This window comes from Plecotus auritus (genome assembly GCF_963455305.1).
Source record: "Plecotus auritus genome assembly, chromosome: 5".
Classification (NCBI taxonomy): Eukaryota; Metazoa; Chordata; class Mammalia; order Chiroptera; family Vespertilionidae; genus Plecotus; species Plecotus auritus.
The window spans coordinates 26,891,584-26,904,493 of NC_137776.1; the positions used below are offsets into that span (position 1 = coordinate 26,891,584).

At 41.7% G+C, this 12,910-nt stretch overlaps 1 protein-coding gene across 1 annotated transcript; it reads left to right on the top strand.

Annotated features, from left to right (window-relative positions):
• Positions 1–12,280: 12,280 nt before the first annotated feature.
• On the top strand, positions 12,281–12,448 carry LOC308249605 (large ribosomal subunit protein eL39-like; the record flags this gene model as incomplete). Its single annotated transcript, XM_080671148.1, has 1 exon — positions 12,281–12,448. The coding sequence occupies one exon, from the start codon at positions 12,281–12,283 to the stop codon at positions 12,446–12,448; it is 168 nt and encodes a 55-aa protein (XP_080527274.1).
• Positions 12,449–12,910: the final 462 nt, after the last annotated feature.

Below are 12,910 nucleotides of genomic sequence, written 5' to 3' on the forward strand. Positions count from 1 at the left end.
ACTTGCTCCTAGACTCTCTGCCTCTGCCTCTGTCCCTGAACCCATCCGCCTCTTCCAGCAATTTCCCTGGATTCATCCTCCATTGCTCTCCCCATCATGTGTAAAAACTCAGGCATAACTTACTTGCATTAAAGTGCACACCTCTTAACATGCAGTCTGATGAATTTTACTTATGTGTAACTGCCACTTAGACCAATGGAATAACTTTCCAGCCATCAAAAAGCTCCTGCACGACCCTCTCATCCAAACGGCTCACCTCTATCACCATAGATTACCTTTGTCTAGTTTTAAACTTCTTGTGAGTGGAATCATACAGTATGTACTCTTTTTTATGTTTAATTTCTTTCACTCAACATTATGGCTGTGAGATTTATTCATGTTGTCTGCATTAGTGCAGAATTCTGTTATAATATTTCAAAATGCATTTAGTGATTCTACTGTTGATGGACATTTAGGCTTGTTTCAGTTTGGGCTTGTTCCAAATAGAGCTGCCATGAACTTTCTTTTGGTGGACATAAGAATCCTTGGGCATGTGCCCAAGGGGGCGGGGGGTCATGGACGACACATATGTCTAGCTTTTGTAGGTATCACCACACATTTCCCCAAAGTGATTGTACAAATATTTACACACTCCCCAGGAGTGTAAGAGTATTCCAGGTACCTCTTATTCTCGCCAACACTAAGTATTGTCACATTTTAATTTTAGCCATTCTGGTGGCTATGTAGTGATGTTTCATTTGCTTTAACCTGTATCTTTCAGATGACTAATGGTGTTGAACACTCATAATATTTGTTGGCCATATTGATATCCTTTGTGGCATGCCTGTCACACCTTTTACCTGCTTTTTAATTGAGTTGTTTATTTCTATTTGAGTTGTAGGAATTTTTCTTTAATACATATTTTGGATATGAGGGTCCTATTGCTTTTTAAATAAAACCCAGAATCACCAAAATATTCTTCAAGTATTGCCTATGACTTCAGCCAGGTCTTGCACCATTTTCTCTCCCTTTTGGCTCCCTATCCTCTCTGACCTTTTTCTACAGCACTTCCTGCCTCGGGATGTTTGCATTTGTTGTTCTCTCTGGTCCATTGTACTATTGATAAACATTTAGGTACTTTTTCTAAACAACCAGCCTGTCCTTCTCTTATTGCCCAGCCAAACTATAGTTGTAGCTATAATAAAAAATCCCAGAAACCACTTCGGCTATTCTCCATTGATGGTAGAGCATGAGGTCTGCAGTAGAGAGCATGAGGGGAATTCCAGAATGTGCAGTTGCACTGAGATAAAAATACAAATAACACCAAATTTGCTGACTATAATGGCTTGGGAATTCAAAGATATTTTGAGGATTTTGAGATGATCTCAGGCAATGATGGACCTTTGGGGGTTAAAATACAGCCAGGACTATTTCCAGACACGGCTCTTTTGAGTCCAATGGTACTTTAAGTTGGGGGAGGTGGTTTCCCTGGAGGGGGACCATGTCCACAGCACTGTTTCCAGAGCTCCGGTATTTGGTGTTATGTGGTTTAACCTTTGGACACCTAGACTGACAAGGCACATTTTGAGCAGAGAGGGGTCCTTGTGGTCCTGGGAAATATAAATTCCTGTGAGGAACCAATGATCAGTTTGTGCATCAAGCATTAGACTTGTGAATATTGCATCTTGCAAATGTATTTACCACTACTTTTCTGATGGGCATAGATGCTCTTTTTTTTGATGCTCTTCTAATTAGTAAATAGACATGTATTAAGAGTATCACTGAATCCATTGCTTTCTACCATTTAGATAGTTTTTAGAATGAAGCAATAGGAAATGCACAACCATGTTCTTGTGGAAGGGTTTTGGAAATTTTCTGGTGCTAAGGTTGGTCCTTTATAACAACCATCTCAGTTTGGTGAACATGGAGAATGTTTAGGGCTCAAGACGTGCTTATGGGATGTTGAACAGATGAGGTGATGGTGCTCCTGGGAGAGTTTGTGACTAGAGGAAGGTCTCATTTCAACGAGTGAGAAAACCAGGGTGGACACCCATCTTATGACCCCAGAAAGATCTTAGTTTTACTCCTAAGGTTCTTCCTTGGTAGTGGTTCCTGGTGAACAAACCCAACCTCATTATGTGTCTAAGTCTCCGTAATTAGGCTCTCTCCCTTGGATTCCACTGAATTCTCCAAAACCATCACTGAGGATTTTAGGCTTAAAATGGAAAACAATACACCATTTTGTGATAGTGCAGAAGGAAGAATTTAGGAGCAAATGCTATGTTTAAGTAGAATAGCATGATTGCTTTTAATGATTTAATTTGGTTGGAAGGTTATTTGTACACAAGCAGCTTAATTTGTAGCTCCTAGCAGCCTTGTCTCCATCTCAGTCATGCTGTGAAGGTTCTGTAGGCAGCCGGACCCAACCGACCTGCTCTCCAGCCACTGCAATGCTTGTATCCTGCTGGAAGCTGCTCCTCCCCATCTGTGAAGCTAGTCCCAGGAGATGTCGTTCTCACTAGGGAGGCTCTTTTTCAGCTTCTACTATGCTCAAAGGCTTCTGGGACAAACCCCAACACAGGTCTAGCCCCTTTCTCAAATGCAGTCTGATGAGTGTTCCGGGTCCCACCTGGAGTAGTGAGGAAGATGTCTCCTGTCTCTCCTGCACTAAGACTCTCCCCACCTTCCTCCCTTTGTGATGAAGTAGCCTGAGAACCTGCTATCCCTCTTTAAAAAAATACTAGCTATTTTTTTTAAAAAATATATTTTATTGATATTTTACAGAGAGGAAGGGAGAGGGATAGAGAGCTAGAAACATCGATGAGAGAGAAACATCGATCAGCTGCCTCCTGCACACCTCCCACTGGGGATGTGCCCGCAACCAAGGTACATGCCCTTGACCGGAATCGAACCCGGGACCCTTCAGTCCGCAGGCTGACGCTCTATCCACTGAGCCAAACCGGTTTTGGCAAAATACTAGCTATTTTTAACAGCTTTATTGACATACAAAGATTGCACAAATTTAATGTATGCAATTTGATGAGTTTGGACACATGCATACAAAAGCCTAAAACTTGCTTTATATAGGTAAATGCAAAGACAGAGAATACTGTGTAGTGTAAAGGTTGCATGTTAATCACTGTTAATGTAATGTAAAATTAAAAGACAAATGAATTAAGAACACCTATAACTTCAAAAATCGGTTAGTAGATAGACATTATAAAAAGCTGTAAATTTTGGCATCAATTACCCTCTCCTTTGTCATTCAGGTCTGCTAAGCCATTGTTCACAGAGTGGAACACACTCTCCCTGCAGGAAAAGAACCTTCTCTCAGCTTCATCTGCAGAACTGGGCTGCCTTCACCTTTTCCTAAGCAGATTACAAATACAAGATGCTGAAAAAAAAATTCAGAAATGGGGACCACACAAAAAATAAAATAAACAACAGAAAACAAGACAAGACAATACAAGACAAATCTGTGATTATTTCTTGAATGAAGCATGTTTTTATTTCTGGTCTATGGCTCAAACATTAATTTAAGAGATTGAAAAAAAATCTCTTTGTTGTAAGGGTAAAGAGAATTTCCCTGCCCTAGCTCGTTTGGCTCAGTGGATAGAGCATCAACCTGAGGACTGAAGGGTCCCAGGTTTGATTCTGGTCAAGGGCACATGCCCAGGTTACGGACTTGATCCCCAGTAGGGGACATGCAGGAGGCAGCCAATCAATGATTCTCTCTCATCATTGATGTTTCTCTCTCTCTCTCCCTTTTCCCTTCCTCTCTGAAATCAATAAAGACATATTTTTTAAAGAAGAGAGAATTTCCCATATAAAATAAAATAAAAGGCTCAGATTAAAGAAAGCAACATTACCAGCTCTCTTTCTCCCATTGGCCACACCACCGAAATCTTCACGCCTTGGGATCTCAGATAGAACTTCTGAAAACTCATCTTCTCAAGTCCTGCTTCTGCAGTGAGAACACGTCAGCCTCCTGCCCTGGGTATAATCACTTTGATTTTCGCACAAGATCCGGCAGAACTGACGCAGCCCCAGTGCCTTCCACAAACAACTCCTTTTGCAACAGACCAGCTGTGCTTGTCATTTCGTCCTGCTCTTGCTTTTTCCTCTGATCCTTGAAGGTAGACTGCCCTGTTTAGAAACCTGGCATCTGTACTTTGAAATCCAGGAGAGCAAAGGAGCCTTGAGAGCATGACCAGGTGGCTTTCAAGGGAATCAGGCTGGATTTTGACTAACATGAAGATTTTTAAGACTTTGAAGCCTTGTGTATCTACTGGGACTCAGATTTTAAAATGTCACAGTCAGTAGACATCTTCTGATCTCCAGAAGCACATATTGTAAGTTCTGGGTCACTCACCTTCCCACGGCATCCTGAGTTTTCCCAGAACCTTTGTTGCTCTTAGCAAGCCTTAATGAAAACCACTTCCTCTGGACGTCTGCCCCTGTCTCCTGCTAGTTGCCGTCTTCCCAGCTGCCCTTGTATAGTGCTTCCGCCAGCCACCACTGTCCCCACTACTTCCTTGCTCTCCACCTGCTCTCTTCGTAACTTGACCCCTTGCCTAATCTCTTCAGGGAGAAGAGCAGAGGTGGGGAAACACTCATCTCAGTCATGCATCTTGGGGTGACTGCCAGTAGCTCTGAGTGCTTCATTCCAGGAGGACATCAGTTTTAATTTTCCCTCTTTCAGCAAAATGCTTTACCCAACAGCCTTTCCACCATGTATCGCAGCTTGGGAGCTCTTTCTGAGTGGCCAGAGGAAGGCCCCTCCCCATGGAGTGATGACCTTCTCTTTGAAGTAAATGTGTGCCTCTGACTCTGCAACCTTGAACTTTCCTTGTTGCCTTCTTTGGCCAGCCTGCAGCTCGAGCATCTGAATATGGATGTGTATAAAGGTTCTGCTCATTGCCCTGCAGCCCACCTTTACCCCATGTAGGAGCAGTGATAATGGTGTTGAGAAAAAGAATGAGAGCTCTGGGGTGATTGCCTGAAGGGAATCATGGATTACTAGCTGTGTGACTTGGAGCACATTAATTAGTGGCTCTGTGCCTCACCTTCCTCCTCTGCATAATGGGAGTAACAGTAGAAGCTACTCATAGATCATTGAAAGGATTATTTGAGATAGTACACACGAAGGGCTAAAACAGTCCATGGCATACAGTAAATGGTCAAAAATTGTTAGCTTGTAGTCAAAATAAAAGTAGAAGGAGACTTAATTAAATTAAAGAAATCACTCAAGTTTGCAAACTCCCAGTCCATCTTAGAGAGGCATGCTGTCATCATTGTCCAAATCTCATTCTTGCCCCACCAGGTAAGAACCCAGAGCTCTGTGCTGCCTTTCTCTATCTGTGAAGTAGACATGTGAGTGCCTTCTCTTTCTCCTTTCCTCCAGGTGCCCATGGCAGGATAGGCAGTATATGCAACATCAGGACTCCTCAAATCTTCACATGCACAGGAATCTCCTGCAAGTCTTAGGAAAATACAGATTATGACCACATAGGTCTCGGGTGGGGCCTGAGACTCTGAATTTCTCTCACAAGTAGGTGCTTCTGCTGCTTCTGGTCTGGGGACCACATTTTGAATAGCAAGAACCTATACGATGATCTGACATGGAGGAGGGAACCCATCCAGAATATTGGGTGGAAAGGAAGGCAAGGGGTTCAGCTGTTCTGGTTTGGTGTGGTGTTTCAGGCTCCCACGCTTTCTTCTCCAGAGATACGGAGATTGACTCTTGCTGGGAGGTCCTGGAATGGCTATTACATACTTCCTGTGGCCAAGATCATCTTATTTTGCCTGAGTCTTTTTATTTTATTTTCAAGATTCATATGTATATATGTGGGAATTACAGTAAACATCTAAAAAGGGACTCAAATATGCATTTTGAAAGCAAAGGCAATCTCAGTAAGGGCAAGTAAAATATATTTCTGAAAAATGATTCATATATGCATTTCAAAAAAAAAAAAAAGTCAGTTTCCCCTGCCCCCATTTTTAAGTTTTAGGAATACATGATAAAAAGTTCTTTTGACTCTGGATGAACCCTCAGTCCCTGACCCTGCAGACCATGTGAGGACAAGTGGAAAGACCTTGGCATGTGAAGCTTTATTGCAATTTATATTATTACTACAAGAGCTGTAGGCCAGGAGGGTATCTGGATTCTTGTTTGAGAACTTGAGGGTATGTGCTAACCTTATTTATGTTGTAATGTCAATGATTCCTTGACTTATGAGGGGAACGTTCCCTTAGTCAATTTCCGTGAATGCAAGTTATACATGTTACCTAATTTTTCTGTTTTCTGGGAAAAGCTCATGGCTCCCACTAAGCCGATAAGCTCTTTTGGTATGTACATGACTTTCCCCTTCTATGTCTAAATCTTTGAATTTGATAGGATCTTAAGAAATGTAACTTCACACACTTTAGAATCCTTATATCTTTTTATATTCTTAGGACCATACAACACATATCCTATCTTTAGGTAAAGATACCTAAGTTATATCCTATTGGATTTTGCATATTTTCTAAGGCTTTGTCTGATTTGAGACCAGAACTCTTGATCACTCTATTATTATCCCTCTTTGAATTAAAAACTGCCTTTTTAACTGATGTATTTACATTTACAATTTCTGTTCTTTGTTGAATCAATTACATAAACATAATTAAGACTCAACAGAAAGACACTGGAGTATTATACTTCTTTCAGAATGTTTTATGTTAATTCTTTCTCACGTTGTGTATAACAAGTATCTTTCTACACACTTTGTTTCTCAGACCTCTTTGAGAATCTGATATGCTACTGATGCTCTCTCTAGAAAAATCTACACATACATGTCATTTTGTCCTGTTCTTAATCATTGGTTATTACTGGATCACATAAAAAAATTTTGTTGTTGTTATTAATCCTCATCCAAGGATATTTTTTCCATTGATTTTTAGGGATAGTGGAAGGGAGAGGGAAAGACACAGAGAGACATCAATGTGAGAGGAACACATTGAGGGTAGCCTCCTGCACAAGCCCTGACCAGGGCCTGGGCCAGGGAGGAGTTTGAAATTAAGGTAGTGCACTTGACTGGAATTAAACCTGGGACCCTTTGGTCCATAGGCTGACACTGTATTCACTGAGCCAAACCATTTAGGGCTGGATCATATTAATTTTTAATCTGTATTTCACTGTTGGTTTTATTGCTATCTTCCAATGATTATAGTTTCTCATTAACTGGTTCATTCTCTCAGCCAGTTTTTCTTTTTTTCAATGTGATATCTAAGGACTGTAACAGTTTTGAGCACAGTGTCACGGGCACATGAAGTACTAAACAACCAAGTCCACTCTAGGATAAGAGAAGGTTGAGAAGAGGCAGTGATGACCTTGGAGCTGAAAACTGAGAGAGGAGTTTTTTCCCCAGGCAGATGGGGTGGAGGAAAAAAGCTCCTAGTTATATAGAACAGCATTTACAAAGACAAGAGATATGGGAAATTTGGTGAAAGTTTGGTGTGAAGGGGCAGGATAGTAGAAGATTTTGGGGGTGTGGTTAGAGCAGCAAAGAGAAGAGTCAATATCAACAAGAATGCATATAATGAGGCCTCTCATTCTATACTTAAGTTACAGAATCATTAAATCAGTAGATATTTCTGTTCGTTGATTCTTCAGTGCCTGGGGGTGTCCTGGTTGAAGGCAACAATGGCCTCAACCAATAATGGTGACTTTCTCTTTGAAGATACAACCTCAAACCTTTTGTGGAAATCTTAATTCAGGATAGCTTGAAGTTTAATTTCACATTCTACATGGGTTGTTATCATCATCGTCATCATCAATGACAATCCACCACCACCACCAACACTGATTTTGTGTGGAAGAGCTTAGTTTAGGCTCAGGATAAGATAATTTTGAATAAAGAGGAGCAAAGAAAACACACAATTCTTGCCTTCGGATGCAGATAGTCTCTGGTCTGATCCCACATTACAATATATGGAAAAAAATGTTGCCTTGAGAACTGAATGACAAATAACATGAAGCCCTCTTCTCCAAACCCATGGTACCGCCTTACTCCAGACCCTCATCATCTCTGACTTGGACTTCTCAGTTACCTCCTGACTAGCTTTCCTGCCTCTGCTCTAGCACTGGCTGGGTTATCCCCAGCACCATAGCCAGAGGGATCTTTTGAATATGTAAATTTGATCATGATGCTTTGTAGCTTAAAACACTCAAATTTCTCTAATTTTCATGAGACAATGTCCAAACCTCGAACCACAGAGCATAAGGCCCTCCTTGCCCTGGCTTCTACCTACTTGTGGGATTTCATCTCTAATGTTGCTGTTGAATACAATCTCCTGAATACGAAAGTTATTTTCATCTTCTCATGTTTTAAGATGATTTTTCTTGATCCTGATAGCTCTTTCTTTTTTTTTTTTTTTGACTGCATAGAGAATTAGTATTCATTCAAGAGTCAGTTCAAATGTTGCCCCTTCCAAAAAGCTTTCCTCAATATCTTTGGGGACAATTAAAAAGTTTATTTCACTGAATCCCCACAATGCCTTACTCCTCTCTGTATAAAAACCTTAAGGCACTTACACAAATTATTCTAATACTGAGAGTCCTAGAGTAGCAGGATTTGTACTCTATTCACCTTGATATCTTCCTCACAGAGCTGGGTACAGAGTTGGTGTTTAATAGCTATGCACAGAGTGAAAACACATGTTATTTAAGAAAATCTCTAAGGATAAACACTAAAAGTTTATTTTTGTGATGAGAAAGTTATACTTTTTTCCCCCCTCCTGAGAATTCTTTTCCCATTTACTTTGGTGAGAATGGGATGGAGACTAAGGACAGAGCTATGTAGGATACAGAGAGGGAGGAAATTAGAAGAGATTAGCACGTGGAGAGGGAATTAGAGACAAGAAGGAAGTAAAAACAAGGTTGTACCTCTTTATATTAGTATATCAAGTTCAGGGCCAGAGAGAACAACCCCCATGGATTTTCAGAAACTGAGCTGGGGTTCCCAATCTGAACATGTGCCAGAGCAGTGTCCGTCTATTCCTGCTCCCGAGAGAAGAGAGGAGAACATGTAAGGTCTCCCTGGAGGAAGTTCAGGAGGAACTCGGGCTTCCACACTCCAGCTGTCTCTCTGTTCTGTTTGTTTTCCTTTCTATACTCTCTTCCAGCACTTAGAAACCTTCCCTTTCAGCCTATTTAGCTGCAGTTCACTGGAAAACATAACCTTTGCAACACAAAGGGCCTATGGGGCCCATTCAGGCTTCCTTTATTTCCAATCCAAGAGCTAGATATCAATTGTCTTCCACTGACGGCTCATTTTGCTTAAGAACTCAGAGTCCAATGCCTTGGCTGTGCTCATTAACTATATGAAAATATGTTGGCCCCTCTAATGGAATGACTGGGTGGGCATCCATGTGGGTGGCACTATTGGCTGGCCTAAACTGGGAAGCAGGTTTAGATGAATAATATTTAGTGCTGTGCCTTTTTACCCTGTATGTGTGAATACAGACGGAAAAGGTACTCTAAGAACATTTTTCTAGTTTAAAGAAGAGAAGTGGTGATAGAGACAAGAGCACCTGGAGCCTGGCTGCCCTTATCATTGACAGCGATCTTTCCAGGAAGTTGTGCTACCATGTTTAGCTCTGAAAGCAGAAGCTACCTCACTCACAGAAAATTCTGCTGGAAAGGGGCCAAAGACAGAGTGGTTCTTCTTTTCTGTTCTGGAATATCCAGACCAATTGCCCTCCATTCAGGGCCATAGCTCTGAAGGGCCAGAGGAGAGGAAAGAGACTAATTCCTCTCCTGAAACTGGCATATAGACAGAACTGGTTAATGAGAATGTGCAGAGTAGATGTGATCAGTAGAACAAGAGCATTAACAATAGGAAGTACAGCTGGTGGGAAGAAGTGTTTCTGAACGTAGGTACCAGGGAGAGATAACAAGTACCTGAGGGTTGACAAGGAGACCTCTATCCACAGAGCATAAGCCCCTCCTTGCCCTGGGTGAAGACAATGGTAAGATACCTATAGTTGCGTTTCAGGAACTAACAGGCAGCAGTTCTATTTCAACTGCCAGCTGACAGTTGCCTGCTTCTCTATCCACTCCCACAGAGTGCTGATCTTGGTGCAATTGTCCCTGTTTGCCCTTTCCTAGGCTTCTACCCACAAAGGGAAAATAAGAATGGAATATTAAAATATTCAAATGTATGATTTATCTAAGGGGTTGCTAGACTCAAAATCTCTAATTAGTTAGACATTTTGACCAGACCATATTCTACTTGCATGACCTAACTTGCTACCCATAGACAAAGATTACATTTTCCTGAGTGCTTTAGTACTTCACAAACCAGAATTTAATGGAAACACTGATACACACACACACACACACACACACACACACACACACACACACACGTGTGCATGTGCACCCTCTACACATGCACATATCCACTTTTTTATGATTACAGTTGGTTCTGGTGGAAAAGTAGGTAATATTCATTCATTCACATAATCTTTTTTGAGCACATTGTGAGCCAGTTTCTCTATGAGGAGCTGGAATGTAGCAGGGAATAAGTCAGAGGGTCTTTACCCTCATGAGGCTCAAAACTAATATAACTAATATATGCCTCGACACCGGCTCATGTCTGCCAGGTGACTGGAGAAGCCAATGGTGTCTCAGGGCCTTCCCTTTCCACGGCTGTATTTAGGAAAAGCTGACACCCACCCTAGCCGTGAGGGCCATTCTGTTTACTCCCAGTGCTGCTGCTGTTCTAGAAAGCATCGGCGATGTTTTCCCTTTGGTGTTTCATGCTTCTGTCCAATGTCCCTGGAAGTGGCGGGAGGACCACCTGGTCAGAGGTGGCCTGCTCTGCTTCAGGGTGGAATCCTGGCTTCGCTCTGTCCCTTGTTTACAAAGCTCTGTCTGCTCAGTCTCAGATGAGAGGAGAGTGCCGGACAGCCCTGCCCGCTGCTCTTAGCTCACTCTGCAGAGAGTTCTGGTAATTTTCCTCTGTGACAAAAGGGGCTGGTTGCCAGCCTCAGCCTGCCAGCCCTCTGCTGTCCCCGCCAGTGTCAGCTGATGAAATAAGGGCTTTTGATTTCCCCTTCTCTGACATGGAACCACCAGGGAAATGAGGCTAAAAACTTTCAGGCTATCCCAGGCAGCTCAGAAAGGTCACAGAAACAGGGAGATTAGACTCACTAAATGCCAGAACGCGAATCATGACGGCATACTCATGCTTATGAAGGTGTTATGCCTATGCAGATGTGCAAGTATGTTTGTGTATGTGCACGCGCCCCCTCCCCCTTCCAACCAGCGTTTGTATCAGATGGGAAAGAATAATACTCCCTTTGTATTATCTTTATTTTTCTGGATGCAAAGGAAAAACAGCATTCAGCTCTTGGCCAGAAAGAGTTTCTCTCCTGTATATTTCTGGGGCAGGGTTTTGTGGGGAATCTGGGCATCCCATCTTTTTTTTTTTGTAGGTTCCTATATTCCAATTATCATGGGGATGCTTCCTCTTAGAAAAATGCAGTGGGTTTAGGATGTCTAGCATTTCACAGGTGGGTTGATGCACTATCCCTCAATCTTCTAGTATATTTCACAACAGTGTGTGTGTGTGTGTGTGTGTGTGTGTGTGTGTGTGTTGGCAGCATTTACTGAGCCCCCTGTGTGTGTGTGTTTCTTTTTAACAGGACAATCTAGTCTTAATTAGGGAAAGCATTATTTCTCTCATTATTAAGACTTTAATTCTTCCTCTCTGGTAAATATTGTAATAAAGTTAACATTATTTCTCTATGGAGAAATTTGATTCTTATATTTATTTACCTTAAAGGACCTCCCAGGTGCTGAGAATGGCTCTGTGTGAGCCTCTAAAACCAGTGGGGCCAACCTTAAATAGATTTATTTCCGACTCTCAACTTTCTCCTTTGATGGAAGGAGACAGGGCAGGGTGCTCAGTAAACATTGCCAAGAATCTTTAAATTGTGAACACATCTACATGTATAAACAGTTCAAAAACATTCGTCAATTTGTTCCATTGATTTAAGTTAGTAAAATATACACTGAGATAATAAAATATACACTTAGATTGATTCCCACCATGACTATGGTGGCTGGAACAAAACCAGCCATTTCAGGGTAGTGGCCACAGCTGGCATTGTATAGCCTAAAGTCATTCAATTGGTCAATCATGGTGGCATAGCATTTCTAAACTGTTCAAACAACAAAATAAGATTGCTTTAAAGAGTTTTCAAGGGGCTCTTTCTCCGCCATTGAAGTGTGCGCGTTCGCTTCTCCTTCACCATGTCTTCCCACAAGACTTTCAGGATCAAGAGGTTCCTGGCCAAGAAACAAAAGCAGAATCGGCCCATTCCCCAATGGATTCGGCTAAAAACTGGTAATAAAATCAGGTACAACTCGAAGAGGAGACATTGGAGAAGAACCAAACTGGACATGAGAAATCACACATGAGAGATGACTCACATATGTATGCTGTATCCAGGTTTCCTACACCTTTAAATGATTAAAAAGATGCTACCATCTGGACAGTTGGGGCATTTTAATTGGAAAATTAATGGACTTGTGATTTTGCTCTGTTGATTTTTTCCCCTGCAATAGTAGGTTGGTTCAGTAATAAATGTGTGAGACCTTAAAAAAAAAAAAAGAGTTTTCAAGGGGATCATTTTACTATAGTCTGTTGGATCTAGAAGAGACAACCCTGTCACCTGAAGGAACATAGATAGTGTTCCTCTCTAATAATCAGCTAAGGTTCCATGTGGGGTCATTTAGCTAAGCGATATGCAGTCATTCTGTATTCTGCGACACTAATTTCAGGTGCTACACTTGTTGTCATACCTTTCAGGTAACCATGGCAACAGACGCAGTGCTGACAAGCTCTGTGCCTACCATTATCAGAAATGCCACAGTCTTGTC